The 17,603-nt window shown below is 41.9% G+C and overlaps 1 protein-coding gene across 1 annotated transcript in view; it reads left to right on the top strand.

Moving 5' to 3' along the window:
- GPR107 (G protein-coupled receptor 107) overlaps positions 1-13,275 on the top strand; it is a 42,316-nt gene extending 29,041 nt beyond the window's left edge. Inside the window, exon 18 of the mRNA XM_085325381.1 lies at positions 7,514-13,275. Within this exon, the coding sequence (XP_085181507.1) occupies positions 7,514-7,610 (97 nt within the window). The 3' untranslated portion in view covers positions 7,611-13,275. The remainder of the gene's footprint in view (positions 1-7,513) is intronic.
- Positions 13,276-17,603: the final 4,328 nt, after the last annotated feature.

The raw sequence follows: 17,603 nt of genomic DNA, 5'->3' as shown, positions 1-17,603 counted from the left end.
GTTAAACAACCAGAGACCTGTGATACCAATAGGAAAAACCTGAGCTCAGTATTGCAGTAGTGTGCAATAAGCTGATGAAACATTTCATGGGCCGAGTAAATGCCAAGTTAAGCAGCTTTTCTGTTTAATCTATGGTGTTGATCATTAGCAAATCTTATGAATTGTCATTAGTGCTATATGTTTGGCATGCTTGAAAATAAGTCCTTATGCCTTAAACAAAACAAAACATAAAACAACTTAGCAATCTACAAAATATAAATGTTCCAGTGTGTTCTGTTTTAAAAAGACCTTTTAAATGTGAGCAGCACATTAAGGTCAGTACTTCAGCAATGTTTTTTTTGCTGGGATCTTGTGGACTTGACCAGAGGGTGAATATAGGCACCCTTATGTTACTCTTGGTCCACTATGTGCTTGCTTATGGGTTTGTGTCATACTAGTGATGCTTGTTGGCTACCTTTAAGGCCCTGATTGTCAGGGGTAACAGTATGACTCATGCAAGGTGGTGTCACTGTTGCCTTTTTGTGGGAAATTGCCTTATGGTGTAAGAACCACAGTAAGTCACTGCCCCTTTTTATATTTGGTTCGCTCTTGATGATTATGTAGAGAAGAGATTTGAGGCTGGCTGAAGAGGATTTTAAAAGCTAGCCCACTGCCTCCAGCTTCACCCAGAATGAGGAATAACTTCAGTTCCTGAGAGATCCCCAATTCCAGTGGATGTAGAGTTGCTTAAATTCCAAAAAGAAGACCAAGACTTGCTAGCCTGGGTTACTGCAGTTCTCTCTGGTGTTTTCTGTGTGATCAGTGGTAGGAGCTTTTGGGGTTCCTGCTGGCATAGTGTCCTGAGATTTTTGTACGGGTGTTTGTTTCTTTGCAGCCACTAAGCACTGCACCATTCATCTGCAGAACAACTAGAGTGTGATGTAAGGTCCCTCCCCCCTTGAAGCTGAGCTTGTAGCTTTGTAGAAACCATCTTAAGCAACTTTAAGCTGAAGAGATATTTTCTTTTTTTACTAATATTCCTCACTATTCTATTTCTTGCTACTAAACAATAAGGTACCACAAGCACTGAGAGCTGAGTTAGTCTGGAGAAAGCATGGACTGGGACTCAAACACCCCCCCTTTCTTTGCACTGACTTTTTTCTGAGGATTTAGAAAGTGAGTAGCATTTCTGAACCTGTAATGGAAGCTGCCCTGAGAAATTCAGCATGCTGAAAGTATTGAGTACACTTTTAATTACCACAGAGTTGGTTGCCTTAATAGGAACAGAGCTAACCTAAATCTCTTTAGCAGTTATGCATTTCATGCATAATTGTAATTCATGTAGAATACAGCGTGAAGGGCTATGTGAGGAGTTTAATTCTCAGAAATGTCTTTGGAAACAAAGATCATCTTGCCAAGTGCTGGATTTTTATTTTTGTTTTGGGTCCATAAACTAATCTGGTATCACAAGCTGAATCCAACTAGTAGGCAATGACTTTAAAATCACTGTCACCTGAAGGTGTTTAGATGGCTTGTACAGGAAGTTGCTTTCAGTTTGGGTGCTGGTAAACAAATATCCACATTAGGAAGGCGCTGCCTGAACTAGAAGATGTAGCAGGATTTGTGATTGCACAAAAGTGAATTTTTTTTCTCCTTGGGAGATTGCCTAGTAGAGTGCTTTTCAACTCTGCATTGTATACTCAAGGAATTTTTACTTGTGTATTTTTTTTTTTCTAGGGCTATTAATCTGGTAACTTTCAGATGTGGTGAATTCACTAAGAATTCATTAAATTTAAGAGAATCTGCTATGAATAAGCCAGAACTAAGCTATTTACATATTGCCTTAGCAAAAGAGAGCTTACTTGAAATTTGAGGATCAGAATTCCTTGTGAGCTTTTTTCCTAGTAAGGCGTTTTGCTCTTTGCCTTGAGAGTTTCTGTTGTTGTGCCTTGTGGGTTGTTCCCATAGCCTTGCTGGGATTCTTCCCATCTGATTCACTGTCAGTTTTACTCCATTTGGACACTTGGCAGGGGGCATTCTGTGGAAGAGTCCTGTTCTTCCTTCCCCAGCTGTATCAGGGAGGTTAAGTTCACACATATTTGAAAAGCATGGTGTGTACACATTCAGTGATAGGTGAAGCACTGCAGTTAGTATATTAAATTTCTTGTTGACATGGTCTTGCTGGTTCTGTTTTTGCTCTTATAAATATTGAATGTTGTTTTTGTGGGGAAAAATATCAGGGCTTATTTGAGCAAGTGACTAAGTGCCTGACAGCATCCTGACTAACAATTGTTTGAGTGTGTGTTTTGTTTCTCATGTTATAAAGTACTTGTTTTCAGAGGCTATGGCAGAAATTAAAAGCTTGCAAAATTCAGACTTCATGGTATTCTGCTATGTCTGATTTCCAGGTTGATGTTTTACAGATGAAATGCAAAGCACTTTACTTCATGATTGTTTTCCTCTCCCAGAGGGTTTTTGTTAAAATTAGGGTTTTTTAAAACACTTGCTGCAGAAGCATTCATTTTCTTCAGAACTGGCTTCTATGAGCAAGTGGAAGGGAGAGCTGAGGTCATGAAGCCTGTTATTCAGGCTTGCTTAAATTTCCTAGCAAAAATAGGGTGTTTTAAATGCAGCTCTCTAGTTTATGTCTGCCTTCAGAGTACAAACTATACAAAACTGTCTGGCAGTAAATGTAAATATTGGTAAGGACAGTGTGGAAGTCTGTAGCATTTCAAGAAAAATCCAAAGACTAGATGTCTGTGACAAAGGCAGCATAATGTACAGATCTTCCTTCTGTCAGCTCATGTAACTCAAATTAAGATCAGTGAAAGTAACTTGTAACAAATTTTCAAAATTTTCTGTTTTACACTAACAAGCCTCTGTCTTATGAGAAAGCATCCACAGCTATTATAGATCTCTCTTCCCAGTTATGCTAGACTATAGAAATTCTCCTGGTGGAGAGGAGAGTGTGACTAACCCTGAACTAAGGCTCAGTCTGTTCTTTTTCAAGTAGGGTCAATAGCCATTCATCAACAAAGTGGCTTTCTGTGTATCCTGTGCTGGGCAGCTTCTCGAGCCTGTTCTGTCTGTATGTGGGCACATCGCTGACACTTTGTTAGATTAAAGTACTCTGTTTGAAAGGGTGCAGCTGCACTTGGCAGAAAGGGCTGCCAGGCTTCCAGCCCTAATGTCACTTTTGTAGCATGAACACTAAAATATAAACAGTACAGTAGATGGGGTGGGTGAGGAAGGGGGAAAAGGAAGCAGTTTGGGTTTTATTCCTGTGGTGGTTATTCTATTAGCTTAATGAGTGTTACTTTAAATGTCAGGTACCAATGTGTTCTGCTACGAGTCTGGGTTGAGATTATGTTCAGACACGCTTGTAGGTGCAGATATTCTCACTCAAGGAAGGATTACAGGAAAAGCCATTAATGGTTATGTTTTTGATTCAGTAAATCTTAGGGTGCATGGAGACTAAWTTTTGGGTTTTTTTAACACTCAAAGCAGCCCCAACATAGTTACTGATGTGGTGACACTGACCTACGTTAGCCTTATGTCTTGATCTGGAGTTTCTCTTTGCATTACGAGGCAACCTATTCTGTGCTGAGACTCGAGGTCCTAGTTGGTTGCTTTTCTGTACTTTGTCTCAGGTTGTGCTTCATGGCAGATTGATTCATGATGTTCTCTGCTGGAAGTGATTTTCTTCACCTTAACTCATCTTTCCCATGCTGAGATCAGTTTCTTTTGTTCAATAGCGGATCAGTTTTCACTCCAGTTTGCAATATCAGAGATGTAACTTGTGAAGGTTGGCTGCTGTCTGCCTTCCAGTGTTTCCTGTTGGATTATAAAACAGGAGAAAAAAAAGACAGTTGAGAGGCACCACTATGGAAGACTGAAAATGCTTCTGGATATTTAGCAATCCCTTGATGCCTTGTATTTAATGAAAAACAGTCAAAACTACTGAATTTCCAAAGCATGTACAACTATTCAGTGGAGTGTTCAAGGGACTGCTTTTCTGCCTCATTTATGACAGGTTTTTTGACCCCTTTGACAGCCACAAAAATTCTCTTGAGAGACAAAATTAGTGAAAAGGATTCATTGTATTTTAGCTGTTATTTTATGGGCTAGAAATGCAGATTGGTGAACTGCAATTGAGGAATATTTACTTGCAGTGTTTCAGGTCAGAACTGAAGTTCTGTAACTGCTCAGGGAACTAGAATGAGAATTGCAGTGCTTGATAGTGCTGTTATCCTTACTTCACTGCATACTAACATTGTCTAAGCTGATTTAGGGAGGGAAAGGAACTGCCCATTGTATGGGAGCAATGTTAGAAAACAGGGCCTCAAGAGCTACACTGTTTGCTGGTCATGAGACCAGATCAATGCTCATTAGACAGATGGTCTTCAGCTCTCACTGTGGAGGAATCCACCCCCTCCATGGAGTCTTTCCCAGTGCTTTGCTAGTGTGGACTGTGTGGTAACAACTGATATGACTTTACCTGGCTGCGATTTCAGTAGGTAGTTGTTCGTCCTGTCCTGCTGTGGGCAGATAGTTCATGTTACTGCAGTAACCTCTGATTGTTTGTCTTCTGGGTGTATAATGAGTTTTCAGTTGTACTAATGTGCAGTGCTAAAATCTAGACCACATGCCAGGTGGGATCCTGCTAGCCATGAGTCAAGTGTTAGGATGACTTTGATGCCATGCAAGACACCTATTAACATATCCCAGTAATTCTGCTGGCGTGGTAGTGGCTCACTTTGTAGTCCATTGTAATCTTTAGATCTTCTCTGAAGAATTGATACTTAGCCCTTTGTTCTGTTCTGTAAGTACRAAGTTAATTATTTCTGAGGAGTAAACTTTGTAGCTGTCTTTCTGAATTGTCCCATATTTTTTCAGACCATTACTCCAATCTGCCAGGATCTTTCTGCATTCTAGTCCTGTTCTCAAATATGTAGCTCTTTATCTTTTGCAGATTTAATAAGTTCTCTATTCCATTACCCAGGTAATTACTGAAAATATTGAGCAGAAGTGAACCGAGGACAGACCTCTTTGGAATAATGCTTAATGGTCTTTCATTTTGACAGTAAACCATTAAGCACATCTCAATATATGCTTTTCCAATTAGCTATGCATCTGCTTATGACACTTTTGTCTGGCCCATACTTCCCTAGATTACTTAGGAAAATGTCATATGTGACGGTGGGAAAACCTCTGTGAACAGAGAAGACTTATGAGATCTACTACATGTTTTCTGTCCTAGAAAGCTTGACATATTTTTTTTCTGACAAATCTATTTACTGTTTACTACTTCCTTCTTTCTCCTTTAAGCAGTCTGCTTCCTTTTTCTTTTTCTCCCTTTCTAAATTTTGATAGAGAATAAAGTTATTACTTGGTCTGTACTTTTCTATTGCTTTGTCTCTTCTCTTAAACATTAGATCATCTAGWCCCACTCTGTCTGAACCACTGGCGATCCCAATACTGCCACTAGTACAGAGCCACTGGATATACTGATTTTTTGGGATAGGGTATTTCTACAGTAGGTGAACACAAGCTGATATCTGATGTGAAACTAAAGGCATTATCAGAAGAGTGTATCTAAGATTATTTCTTCTCTTGAGTGATGCTGTGAAGGTACTGCTAGCTAGCGTGATCAAGTAAAACAATCTTGCATGGAAAACAGCAGGTGAAAGCACATGCAGAATGAAAGCTGCATCTTAAAACTGTCCAGTTTTATGCTTCCAGGCATTCCTTGTGAATGCGTTGAGCTATTGGCATTCTTACGTGGCTTTCAGTGTCCAAAATAATCTCTGCAGTACATTGTAAGAAAGAATGCTAGTATGGAATGAGAATCATATTATGCAAAAGAATGAAAACAAATGGGTTATATATGCAGATAGTCTGTTTTATTTAGCAATAGAGAAAGGTATTGGGCGGAAGGGCTTTTTGGGTAGCCAGGGTAGTTCTGAGGGTAGCGATACTGTTCTAACTGGATAAACGGATCAGTCTGCCTGATGTTTGGACAGTATTATGAGGCTTTATAGTTCAATGGTCAGATTGCTATGACAAATCTAGGCTTGGATTAGTGTAAAAGGGACGATCTCTCTATTCTGTTATCTTACTGTTCATTGAGTAGGGTTGCTATTAACACGACTCAGTGTGCATTAAGCTAATAAAGTTGTCTTGGGACAGTGTCCACTGTGTATTTGTATAATAAATTAGACCTATTAAAAGCATAACAAATACAGAAGAAAATATTTAATGCACAGAACTAAGGATGTTCAGTTATACAGGAAATGTTTTTAAGCAGRTTGCTCAAACTTCAGTAAAAGCCAGCTGGTGTCAGTTTAACCAGACTCCCATGCTCTTTTCTCTAAAGTGCGAATAGTGATAATGCTTATTCTCTTGCAGACTTTCTAATCATAGAATCAGTAGGGTTGGAAAGGACCTCTGGAGATCATCTAGTCCACCCCCCTGCTCAAGCAGGGTCACCTAGAGCATGTTAGACAGGGTTGCAGCAGGTGAGCTTTGAATATCTCCAGAGAAAGAGACTCCACAMCCTCTCTGGGCAACCTGTTTCAGTGCTCTGTCACTCTCAATGAAGAGATTCCTGCTGTGCTRCTRAGGCTTTCCCCAGCATTAGAAGAGGGAACTGAAACATGCTGTGGTTTCATGTGAAGAAACTTGGAAGCTGAATGCAGTTTAGACCTTGTCTATTAGCAGTTGGTCTTTGTCTTTTCGTCACCACCATAAGAGGCTTTAACTAAGGAGCTGCATTCAAGTAGAGATACAAATGTATTAATCTTCTAAACATTTGTTTTCATGCTATAGTTTCTTCTTGCCCTGATCCTCCTGTGCAGGATCCTTGTATGCAGCCTGCTACTTTTGCTTTTTTAGATCTATTGGATTGGTTGTGGGTGACTACTTCTAGAGGCAGCTTGAGGTTAAAGCAGTGTGGCGTGGTTACTCTGGGCATACTGGTCAATAAGCATGAGCTGTTTTTTTTAAACACACTGTAGTTCATTGTGATCCGAATCCTGTAAAGTCTGAGTGGATTAACAGCAGTCTTTGGTGAAGCTCGGCAACTAGATCAGCCAGTTCTGGTGGTAGTTCTCACTGCCTAGGCAGCTCTACCAGAGCCTGGCACACCCAGTTGCTCAGGACATTACTCTTTTCTCATTACCAAGAATGAAGGGTAGGCCCTGTATCACTGCTGTGGTACCTAGTCTTGAACAGGAAGTGATAAGCTGGTCTACATAGGTCTGTCTCAATGTTAATGATGGTTGGAGAGGGCCTCAAGGCTCTCAAGGACAGCTGTCTTGCTCCCAGCTCCCATCAGTGTTGTGTCCAAGATGATACCTGTCCTGTAAAATGGTAGCAGTGGAAGAGATGGAACTTCAAGACCGCTAGCTCTGAGTAAAGAGAAGTTTGAAGGAAGTGTTATGAATGTGTGCAGGAACACAAGCCTGGCATATTGGTGAAACGAATGTCATAGTTGAAATTCTGTTCTCTGAAATGGTGTTTTTTTTTCCTCTAGGGTGACAACTTCTGGAGTAATGGAGGGCATGAAGAAGGTCAAGAAAGTGGTGAATGGTTCAGCAGAGCCACGGGGAGAATGGGAGAGCACGGCATGATGGACTGGACTGGACTAAGGCAGCACTTTTGGAGAAACTTTTTTAATTTATTGATATTACTCTCAGTGGAAAGGGAGCAAATGGCACCTCCCAACACTGAAACTGCAGAGTGGGGTATGTCTATGGGGAGCAAAGCAGTGCAAAAAATCTAACTATTCCTCTGATCRTAAGAAAATAGGATCTCTTGGTACCTGCAAGGAGTGTGAAGCTTTCCTAGGGATTTTGGGTAGCTTTTTTTTATTATTATTTTTATTTTTTTACCCCCCCCTCCCCCCCTCTTTCTGGGTCAGTTAGGTATTCTAGATTGTTTGCAATTGCATTCTTCAGAATGTGTTATACTAATGTGAAGAGAGACCTTCAGTGTGTATGTAAAGTATATATTTTATATAATGCATATATATATATATATATATACACACATGCTATGTAACATGTATACTGGGAATTACAAAATGTCACAGAAGACAGGAAAAAAAGAGGTGCAAGTATTTCTTTGCTTTATGAACTTTCCTTTTGGCTTGGACAAAACATTGAAAAACAAATAGGAAACAACTGCAGAGAGACTAAATRGGGTATTGGATCAGATGACTTTTGCCGCTCCTCGTATCAGTAGGAGAATTGGTAAGTGTCTTGTCTAATCTGTGCAGGCATCCACTTGAATGCGTCAGGTTTTCAAATGTGTTGCTATACAGGAAGCAAGCAGCTGTACTCTATCAAAAGCACTAGCCCATAGTACAATAAGTGTTGGTGTAAATTCTCCACTGTTAATGGAGTTGCTCTTGATTCACACCCACCTGACAAGAAATACACAAGGGATGTAAGATTGCTTGCTTTTTAGGAGTCTGCCATGCTATCTTAAACATTGAATTTCAAGCTGTGACTTGGAGCACTTTCATCTGCATTATGAAATATTTTTGAGATTTCRAAAGCACACTCCTTTCTGGCACCGTATAAACAGTGCCTGAATCTCCACCAGAATTCTGTCTGGCAAACCTACTACAGGGTAAATCTTTGGTTCACCTTCATCTCTGCCTCTCTGGATGGCTACTTGTACCTCTCTGGCTATGTAAGGTTAGTGATAATGCTGTCTGAGATGAGCTGAATTGGTCAAAATGGAATTGTCAAAACCAGGAGACTGCAGCTCCCAGTTATAAATGGTTTTGTCAGGAAAGGAGAGGGTTGTGACCAGAGCGCACACAATATCTGGCAATATGGAAGTCTTAATGATTAGCTGCAAATTCACAGTGGAGTTTTCAGAGACATGTTACAAATACCATGTATGCTTTACCTCTAGTGCTCTGGTATTGCTGGGAAGGCARACCAGTGCCTCTAGCTATAGCAGTTAGGCATAGCAAGTGATTAATTTTTGGGAGGCTGGAGTTGTTCACTGATGTAACAGGGGATAAGCTTTAAGAAAAAGAAAAATCAAGTATGACTCATTGACCCACTGAAGCCTTAATCTTCATGTAGAAACTTAGACATATATGGTGCTGTCAAGCAGAGTGCTTCTGTCAGTGTGACAGGGATAGACAGCATCAAATAGCTTCCAGATGTGCCATCATCTCTTACTAGCTCATTAGGAATTGTTCTTTTTGTCTGAAGGGTCTAGATCTCAGAGTAACTGATGAGAGCATTTTTCATTGCTTTAAGTTTAGAAGAGGATATGTCTGTGGAATGCTGAACCACTTCTTTCTCAGTCTTGAGCAGGGATTCTAAAGCTCTTAAATGAGCAGTCTGCACTTGTTCAGGACTTGCTGTTTTAAGAGCAATGTTGCTTCTTCCTGTTGCCACTTCTCTTCCCTAGTGTTGATTCTACTGATCATGGAAATGGTAGAAGTGAAACTATTTGCTTTGATACCTGGAATTGGCTTCTTTTCAAGGGAAAAACATGAGAATAGCCCTCTTTTCTCAATACAAAATCCTCTGTTTTCCTTTTCAGCTGTAACAGCATAATAATCATAGTAGTGATGGTTTAACTTCTGGTGTCCTTGTCTTGCAAAGACACAGCTTTAGTGGGAATAGAGTGCCTATGCTACTAGAAAGGCTGTTATGTGATCTATGAGACTTCTAGACCTTCTGTATGAAGAATTCTTCTGCATATTAAGTAGCTGAGATGTGAGGAGCTGGAGTGTAAACAAACATGTAGGCAGTCCCAGCTCATCCTACACTTAATACCTGAAAAACTGATCCTCACATTCTTTCCCCATGGAAAATATCATTATTTGCATCCAAAGGGCTACTCATACAGGGTGTAAATTCTGTTCAGAGTGRTCCACTGGAGACTTGAAGTCTGTTGGCAGTCAAGTAGGTAAGGCATAAGGATTTCCTGTCAGGAGCAGAAGTGCAATAACACATCCTTAATCCAGACAAGATGGTGTCATAGAAACTGCTAATACATTTTATGAATGAGGTGTGAAATTCTAATGGATGCAACTCTTCACCCACAGAGCATCAGTGGCTGTGCTGGGATCCCAGTATGTGCCACTGAGCTGGTTCCAAACAGCTGGCTATTCCATACCTCAGCATCAGTGGAGCTGCTGAGGTGGCCAGTGCTTTTTACCTTAGTCTCAGGTTTCTTTTTTATATGTGTTTTTTTGCTAAAATTGTGTACAGTGTAGGTTTACCTACTGAATCTCTGACTCCCTAGTCAAAGGCCAAGAAATGAGTGTTTTCTATTACCTTGTCACAAAAAGCCATGATAGGACTTTTAAAAGCATTTTTAGAGGAAGGTGTTTCCATGTTCAGACCTGAGGTTAAATGGTCAACTATACAACCAACTTCAGCTGACATTTGATGTTGGATGCTAACCAGCAGTGCAGCAGTAACTAGCAACTAAGTTGCTAAGTAACTAAGCATTAGTAAGGGAAAGAAAATATGGGTTTTAGGGTGAAAAAAAGTGGTAGAAGGTTCTTACTGCAGCCATTTCAAAAAAAATTCCCCTTGTTGTATAGCAGTCCTAGGTGCATTCTTTTTTTTAACGTAGTTTTTAGGGTTGGGTAGTGGCTGGGACGTTGGAGGGTGGAGAGGATGGCTGCAGTTGCTCTCCTCACAGTGGAGCACGTGCTGCCCCGGGAAGCACCGAAGGGAGGGCTGCTTTCTCCCTCGTCATGTCTGCATGACTAGCGAGCGCATGGCTATTTCTATTGCTAGTGAACAGCAGCAACTTAGGAGCTCACTGGCAGGATAATTGCAGTGCTTCCTTTCAAATGCTGACTGCTGTATGTCTCGTAGGAAGCTTTACCCTTTCATGGAGAGGGAAGGTAGAAGAGCTGCTTGTGGCTGTACAGATCGCTCTGGGATACAGGCTGTCAAGCTTTCCTATCTTTGCCTTTTACTGAGATGAATGACCAAAAYGATCACTGCAAGTACACAGCAGTAAAACTGACAGGAGTCCTGGGAAGGCAGGTTTGGTGCAATTCAGAATAAATGGTTATGAATGCCAGTTACACGTGTCTGCTGCTATGGAGTATTCGGCACCCTCTGCAGACTAAAATGACATCAGTTCACTCTTCAGTTGCAGTGCAGCTTATGCCCCAATAAATCCCTACTGATGAAATGCAAATGCCACTGATACGCTCCTCCTTACTGCTGTAACTGTTCAGCAAGCTGTCTTCCACAGAAAACCTCCTTGCAGTGCAAATGCCAGGCTCTTGCATTCTTCAGGCTTGAAAATGTTTTTCTTGATGGTTTATCAGGAGACATTAAAAGAAAACAAGACATAATGGGGTCATCCAGAACATTGCTGCTGCTGCTTCCTCAGAATGCAGCAGATCTAGCTGAAGATGACACATACTGTCCTATTAAGCTACTCTTTCATGTTGCCATCTAACGCAGCGTGTCATGATCTGTGCAGTGCATTGTTCAGTGTTTCTCTCCAGCTGAGTGCCCTGTTCCTGGATTTCCATTCTGGCATACCCTGGGAGCATGTTGTAAAAATTTGCTGCATTGCAGTATTTTGTCTTGGAGCTAGTAGCATGGAAGATGTATTTTTCTAAGCTAGGTGGACTCTGTAAAGTAAGCATGCATCTACCAAGTATCCTTAAGCACTGTAACATTCTTTCTGACCATGAAAGGGCACATCTTGACCAACTCCTGTGTGCACACTTAGAGGCCAGTGGCAGATTATTAATATATTAACTCTTCTCTTTCCTTCTGGTATGCCTCTCATAGGGAAGAGGAATGCAGTCTGGCCAAGGACTTACAGTTGGACAAGTCTTCTGTTGTCCATTTTAGAATTTATTGGTTGCATTTGAAGCAAATACTGGGTATTTGTGGGCTCTGTTGAGCTCAATGAGAGCTGAAGTTGCATAGCTCTTAAAGAAAAAAAAATGCAGATATTGAAGGAAGGAAACCCTTACTCCTTAAGTCTACATGGTTTGTCTCCTTCAGCTTGACCTGTAACAATAGCTAACAGACTGCAGTTAAATTAAAGCAAATGTGTTTTGTTGGTTCTGCATTGTGACTTCCATGTCAATCATAAAATGTTTCTCCATTTTTTTCACCTTTATTAAAAGAGCATGGTGATGTGGTCTACAGTAGCTGGAAGGTGCAGGAACATTTGAGACTTTATAGGAGCTACATTCTAAAATCTGTAACCTCATGTGTAACTTCAGTAACCTGAATGTTTCATGAAAACTGAGGTGGTGTTCCCCAGAGGTGCTTGACCACTGTTTCATTGTGTTCCCTGGGGCTGATTGCTGGAAAATACTATCTAAAATTGATTAATCTGGCTTTTCTTGTAGCCACTGGCTATGATGCTGTTTTGACTTATTTATCACTTTTACCCAGCAATATTGAAAGCTGTGCACTTTCTCCCTTGTAGTTTCTTGCCTGGATATAGCAATAGTCTTGTAAGAGCTCCACATGGTACATGCTTAAGGTGGCTGAAACAGGATTTAAGAAAAATGCTATTGAGATACCTTCTCTTTACATGTAGAGTGAAGGTACCAGAAGAAAAGTGGCTGAGAAAATAGTCACTCCTTGTATGTTGACTGGCTCAAGAATCCATTTATGTTTGGACTGCAGCAATCCTGTAGGAAGGACAATTCCTAATAAATATTTCCCTGTGGGATTTCACTCTGTGTTCTGCTCTGTGTAATGAAGTAGAGCCTGACCTCCACGGTATYGGAGGCACTTCCTCCGGTAGCTAGGATACTAGAGCATTGGGGTGGTACCTGTTCTGTTAAAACAGAGGATGGGTTTGAATGGCTTTCCTTTCCCCTCAATACCTATTAATAATTAATTCTAGATCTTTTTGTGTCATTAAGCTGCTTTAGGGCACCTTGTACAATGTAGCTTTGGGATTCATTTAGTAAATGACCTCCAAAAGAACTCAAAGAGACTTTTCTGTACATAGAGATCTGCTCAAGGGTTTTTGGTGGCCTGTAAATATCCTATTCTTTAGTTCACGTTCAGATGCGCAAATGGATTTTTTCAGTATTTTTTTAACTTTATTAAATGAACAGCAAACAGTATTTGAAGAGAAGCAAAATAGATGCAAATCAGGATGGTCTGTGTAGCTTGGTTTCCCTGCTGTGATGCAAATATGTAAAATAAAAATTGACTAGAAAAAAAATAATGCATCTTGTTGTTTTCTGCTTCTGAATTGCCAGTGACCAAGTTGCCCCRTGGACTCCAAAGTCTGTATTTCCCCATGCCTGATTTCCATTAGCAATTCACATCTGCATCCTGAATTCCAGGCCAAATCATGAAAATTTTGTGTACCTGTCATTTACAAAAAAAMCCCTTCCTTTCAGTTACCCTTTTGAGTTCACTGAGGTGACTTTTTTGTGAGCTGTGAGACCTGTAGTACTATAGCTAGTTCTTGTAGGTACCTAGCTCCTCTCTTAGTTTTGTAAGTCATATACTTCAGCAGTGGTTTCCATGCTCTCAGATGAATAGTGACATGTCTCATAGCCTTGTTTCGCACAGCCTTGCGGTTTTGGGCAGGTGCATCCAGGGTTCTCTACTGCTAGCTGGCACGAGGGTCTCCTCATTCCACACGGCTTGGTGTTGACTTGCTGTGCAATGACAAGGAGCCAGCATTTTGAGCTTTGGAGACCAGGTGTAAATTAAGAGTAGAAGCTGGTATTTTAGATAATGCCCTCTGTGGATCTGGTTCGCTGTCTCCATGGAAGTCTGAAGTACYGCCTTAGTGAAAGGGGCTAGTCCTTGACCTGTTTGTTTTGGGCTAGACTGARGGTGATTTGGAGCTTTTGTAGGTGGTGGTTTCCTGAGGTGTCGTGACCTAACCATGCATTTCAGATCTGCAAACTGGTTGTGATGGCAGGAATGAAGTATTTTGGAGGATTTTTGTGAAGTGCTTTTCTTAATGTCCCTCTCTCTGMAGCATGTGCCCTTTGTCACAAACTAAAATGTTTCTTGCATTTTAACTTAGTTCTTWACTTACCACGGAGGGGTAGTGCTAAAAATGGAGTGCTTTCTCTACCCTGAAAACCTAAGCAGCCAGTTCTGCATTGCCTGGAGCCTTTGGGTGGGTGGTGTTTTTGCCATGAAACTGAGCTGTAAGWAGTACATGTTTTTTGGACTTAGTAACAACCTAAACATTCTGCTTTAGAATAAATATACCTCATGTGGTGAAGGTGATGGCCAGTTCCTCCATTGGGGTAGTCCATGTCTATTTTATGKAGGTAGTTCTTGAATATCCCATTTCTCCATACTTGAATATCTACTGACCTTTGTGTCTCTTGTATAATTGACTTTAAAACAAGCCCACCTAACGTGATAGCAGCCAAGCTTGTCCCTGCCGCAAGTATACAGAGCTCCAGGAAAGTTGGTTGCAGTTGGCCAAAAATCATTCAGATGTAAAGACAATGTTAGGGTAGGGGTGTGTAAAGTGGGACTTAACTGTGGAAGGAGTCCCTTCAGCTCAAGACCTGGTGTAGGTTATGAGTGAAGAACCCCGGTTTCCCTGTCTGCCCGCCCGGCAGGGGGGAGGTGAAAATGAACTGCAACAGTGATCCTAAGAGATAACGTGTTACAAGTAGGGATCATCTGCTAGACTTGCACAGCAAATAAAAATCCTGAAGAGCCCTAACAAGCCTTTCCTGAATGTGCAATGTTTGGATGTAAATTTGTATGCTCATGTTCACAGAGGTAACATTCCCCCCTTGAGGGATTTGTCACCTCGTGCCTGAAACTCTGAGCTGTCGTGATCGCTTGCCGCTCCTTGTTGTGGTCTAGCCTGTGTGCTGTCAGCTCTCTTGCTTTAGTGAGATTGTCTTCATGACTGTAAAGAACTGCCCTATCTTTAAATCTTGCCTGTACYTTCTTTTAGCTTCTGACTGACAAACTCTAATGAGCAGGAGCGTGTTGGAGTGCCCTATATAGTGAGTGGTCAATAAAAACCAAATTACTTTGTACAGAAGAGGTAATAACACAGCTGGTAGAGGCACAGCTGATCCTGATGCTAGGTCCTCAGTGAGGAGCCCAAGGCTTTCCTGTGTTAGATTGTAACAAATGCATGTCATCCACTTGTTCTTCCCCACTCCCTTCCATGGTCAATAATGTAATTTGGGGTGACCTTGCTTTGTCTTTACTGTCCTGTGAGATGGCTGAGACAGTGCATGAGATGACTCTTGTACTGCAGGGAAAAAAATAAACAGGCATGCAAGGTAGGGCTGTTACAGTGATGGTAAGTGAGCACAGGTGAAAATCAAAATGGAGTGGAAGGCTTAAAGCTCCTTTTCCTGCTCCCCCCTTGGGATGAATGTGCTGAGCTGGGCAAGAGGCTTCCAGGATCTTCAGTGAGAGGATCCCCTACAGCAGGGGGGATATATGAATATCAAGTTATTCATCAAATATATGAATAGGGTTTTTCTCRCAGAAGAAACTGCACTGAGTTGCTGATCTTCTCTACCATCTTTGGTTGCAAGCTGTTTTTGTAGGGTGGCCCAGTAYCCCATTGGCAGCCTACTAGCTGACAAATGCATGTGCTCATGCCACTCTTGCTGGCAGCTGTAAAAACCAGTTGTTTATGCCTCAGCTGCAGCATGGCTGAAAACACCTCTGCTCCCCGCGAGCTCCTCTGGATTGCTTTGTTCCTCATGAGCTCTGGGAGGTCTAAAGAAATCCCACAGCTGGCATGGCTGCAGTAAGCATTGATCTGCCTCTCCTGGGAGAAGCCAGGCTTGTTTGTGGTGGGATGGGTCTCACTGGGAGACTGTAGCCAAATCAGAGGGASTACAAAGAGCAGCCGCAGTGACTGAGGCAAGAGAGAATTGGGCTGCAATAGGAGATTACAAGAATTAAAGCTGTAAGCTTGACTCAGTGATGCTTAAAGAGAGCCRAGAAGACATAGCGTTCTGCAAAATGGCTGCATGTGGGGAAATAGCAGAAAATGGGTGGGAAATTAATTAGTGTGGTTCAAGGCCTAAGATGTGGAGAGGTGAGATGAAATGAAAGAAGGGGAAAACAAGATGTCAGGAGAAGCCTTCTGCYGGTGCATTTGGTTTGGCTGCAAAACAGTCTCCCTGGAGAAATGGAGGAAGCTCTCTGTTTCAGATAATGAACACTAGCCTGGACAAATCACTACTAAATATACTGTGGAGAACAGTCCTACATCCCCTGTGAGCTGGAATAAGTGTCTGCCTTGGTCCTTTTGCATCTGCTTATCTCTATATGGAGTATGTTGCACATGAAATTTCTGGTTTGGGGGTTCATTCTGGTTTTACCTTTAAACTTTGCACATGCCTTGAGTCAACTCAGCTGCTACCTAGGCAGGACACCAATGTGATATGTTCAAATGAAGCTGATGTGTGTTCCCTAATCTGGTAAATCAGGGCTTTAATTGTTGCAAAAGCTGAGCAGGAATATCTACTGGGATCTACCAATCCCACGATGCCTGCGTATTGCTATGAATCAGAGCAGTCTTGTGAGAAGCAACAGTGCAACCTGCTAAGGCACTGAAAAACAGGCACAAGTAGGTTTTTTTTTTCCTTTTTTTGGCCTTTTTTTTTTTTAATTCAACAGTTGTAGGGTGGGACTTGGGGGAGGAAAGCCTTGGTTGGGCAGAAGTCACTGCTGCCAGTGCACATTGCTCACAAAGCTTACTAAAGAGGCTTGTGTCTCATCTTAAAACCAGACTGGGTCAGTAGTGACCAGCCCGACAGGCAGCCAGCAGGTTCGTTGCACGGCCGCGCTGCGAGCATGATGCACACGCAGTAGACGGGCTCCACACACCGATATGCTGCTGATCTAATGTGACTCATAAGTAATCTTTGAAAGAAGCTGACTTCTGTTGGGTTCATGGCATGAAGCCCACCACAACTGTTCCGCGGCACTGTCTGTGAATGCTCTCAACCAAGGATTTAATGGACAAGGACACTGAACTACCTTCAGTGTGGRGATCTGGGCAGGAAAGCAGACAGCTGGCAGGCTTCTTCCCTGTATTCTGAAGGCTCTTTTTTTTTTTCTTTTCTTATTTTTAATAATAAAAAAAGAAGCTTTGCTGTGCTCTGAATCCCCATTTTGCACTTTTAAGGTCACTTAAGCAAGATTTTTGTGGGGCGGGGGGAGGAGGGGGTAAAGGCATCTACTGAAGCTGGTCAGTAGAATCGGAGCTCAAGTGGCCTCTCAGCACGCTGCCTGCTGAGATGCACTGCATGGGGAACAGCCTGTCCAGCCTCTTCCAGCCCTGGCTGTCCTGGTGAGCGGTGCAAGCAGCCTTGGCTGCAAAAAACTGCAGTTACCTTTACAACTGTGATCTTATCTCATGCAGATACACTTGCGCAGCATGTATTTGTTGTCATTTCAAAGAGTCTCTCATTTTCCATCTTCATGAATGTGCTGCCTGGCTTATCAAGTCTTATTTGAAGGCTYAGGGCAGTTAGGATGGGCTGCGGTTCCTTTCTGCAGGATGAGTGCGGCAGAAGCAGAAAGGAGAGCGCTTCCCCAGTCGCCAGCTGTGATTTGTGATGTGCCATGGAGCACTCACCACCTCCTCCCGCTTGGCTTTGAAAGATGGGCAAACCA

This window comes from Rhea americana, unplaced genomic scaffold, assembly GCF_003343005.1.
Source record: "Rhea americana isolate MKP2758 unplaced genomic scaffold, rheAme1 scaffold_97, whole genome shotgun sequence".
Lineage (NCBI taxonomy): Eukaryota > Metazoa > Chordata > Aves > Rheiformes > Rheidae > Rhea > Rhea americana.
Note: the sequence above shows the minus strand (reverse complement) of the source record. Positions and strands in the feature narration are given on the sequence as shown.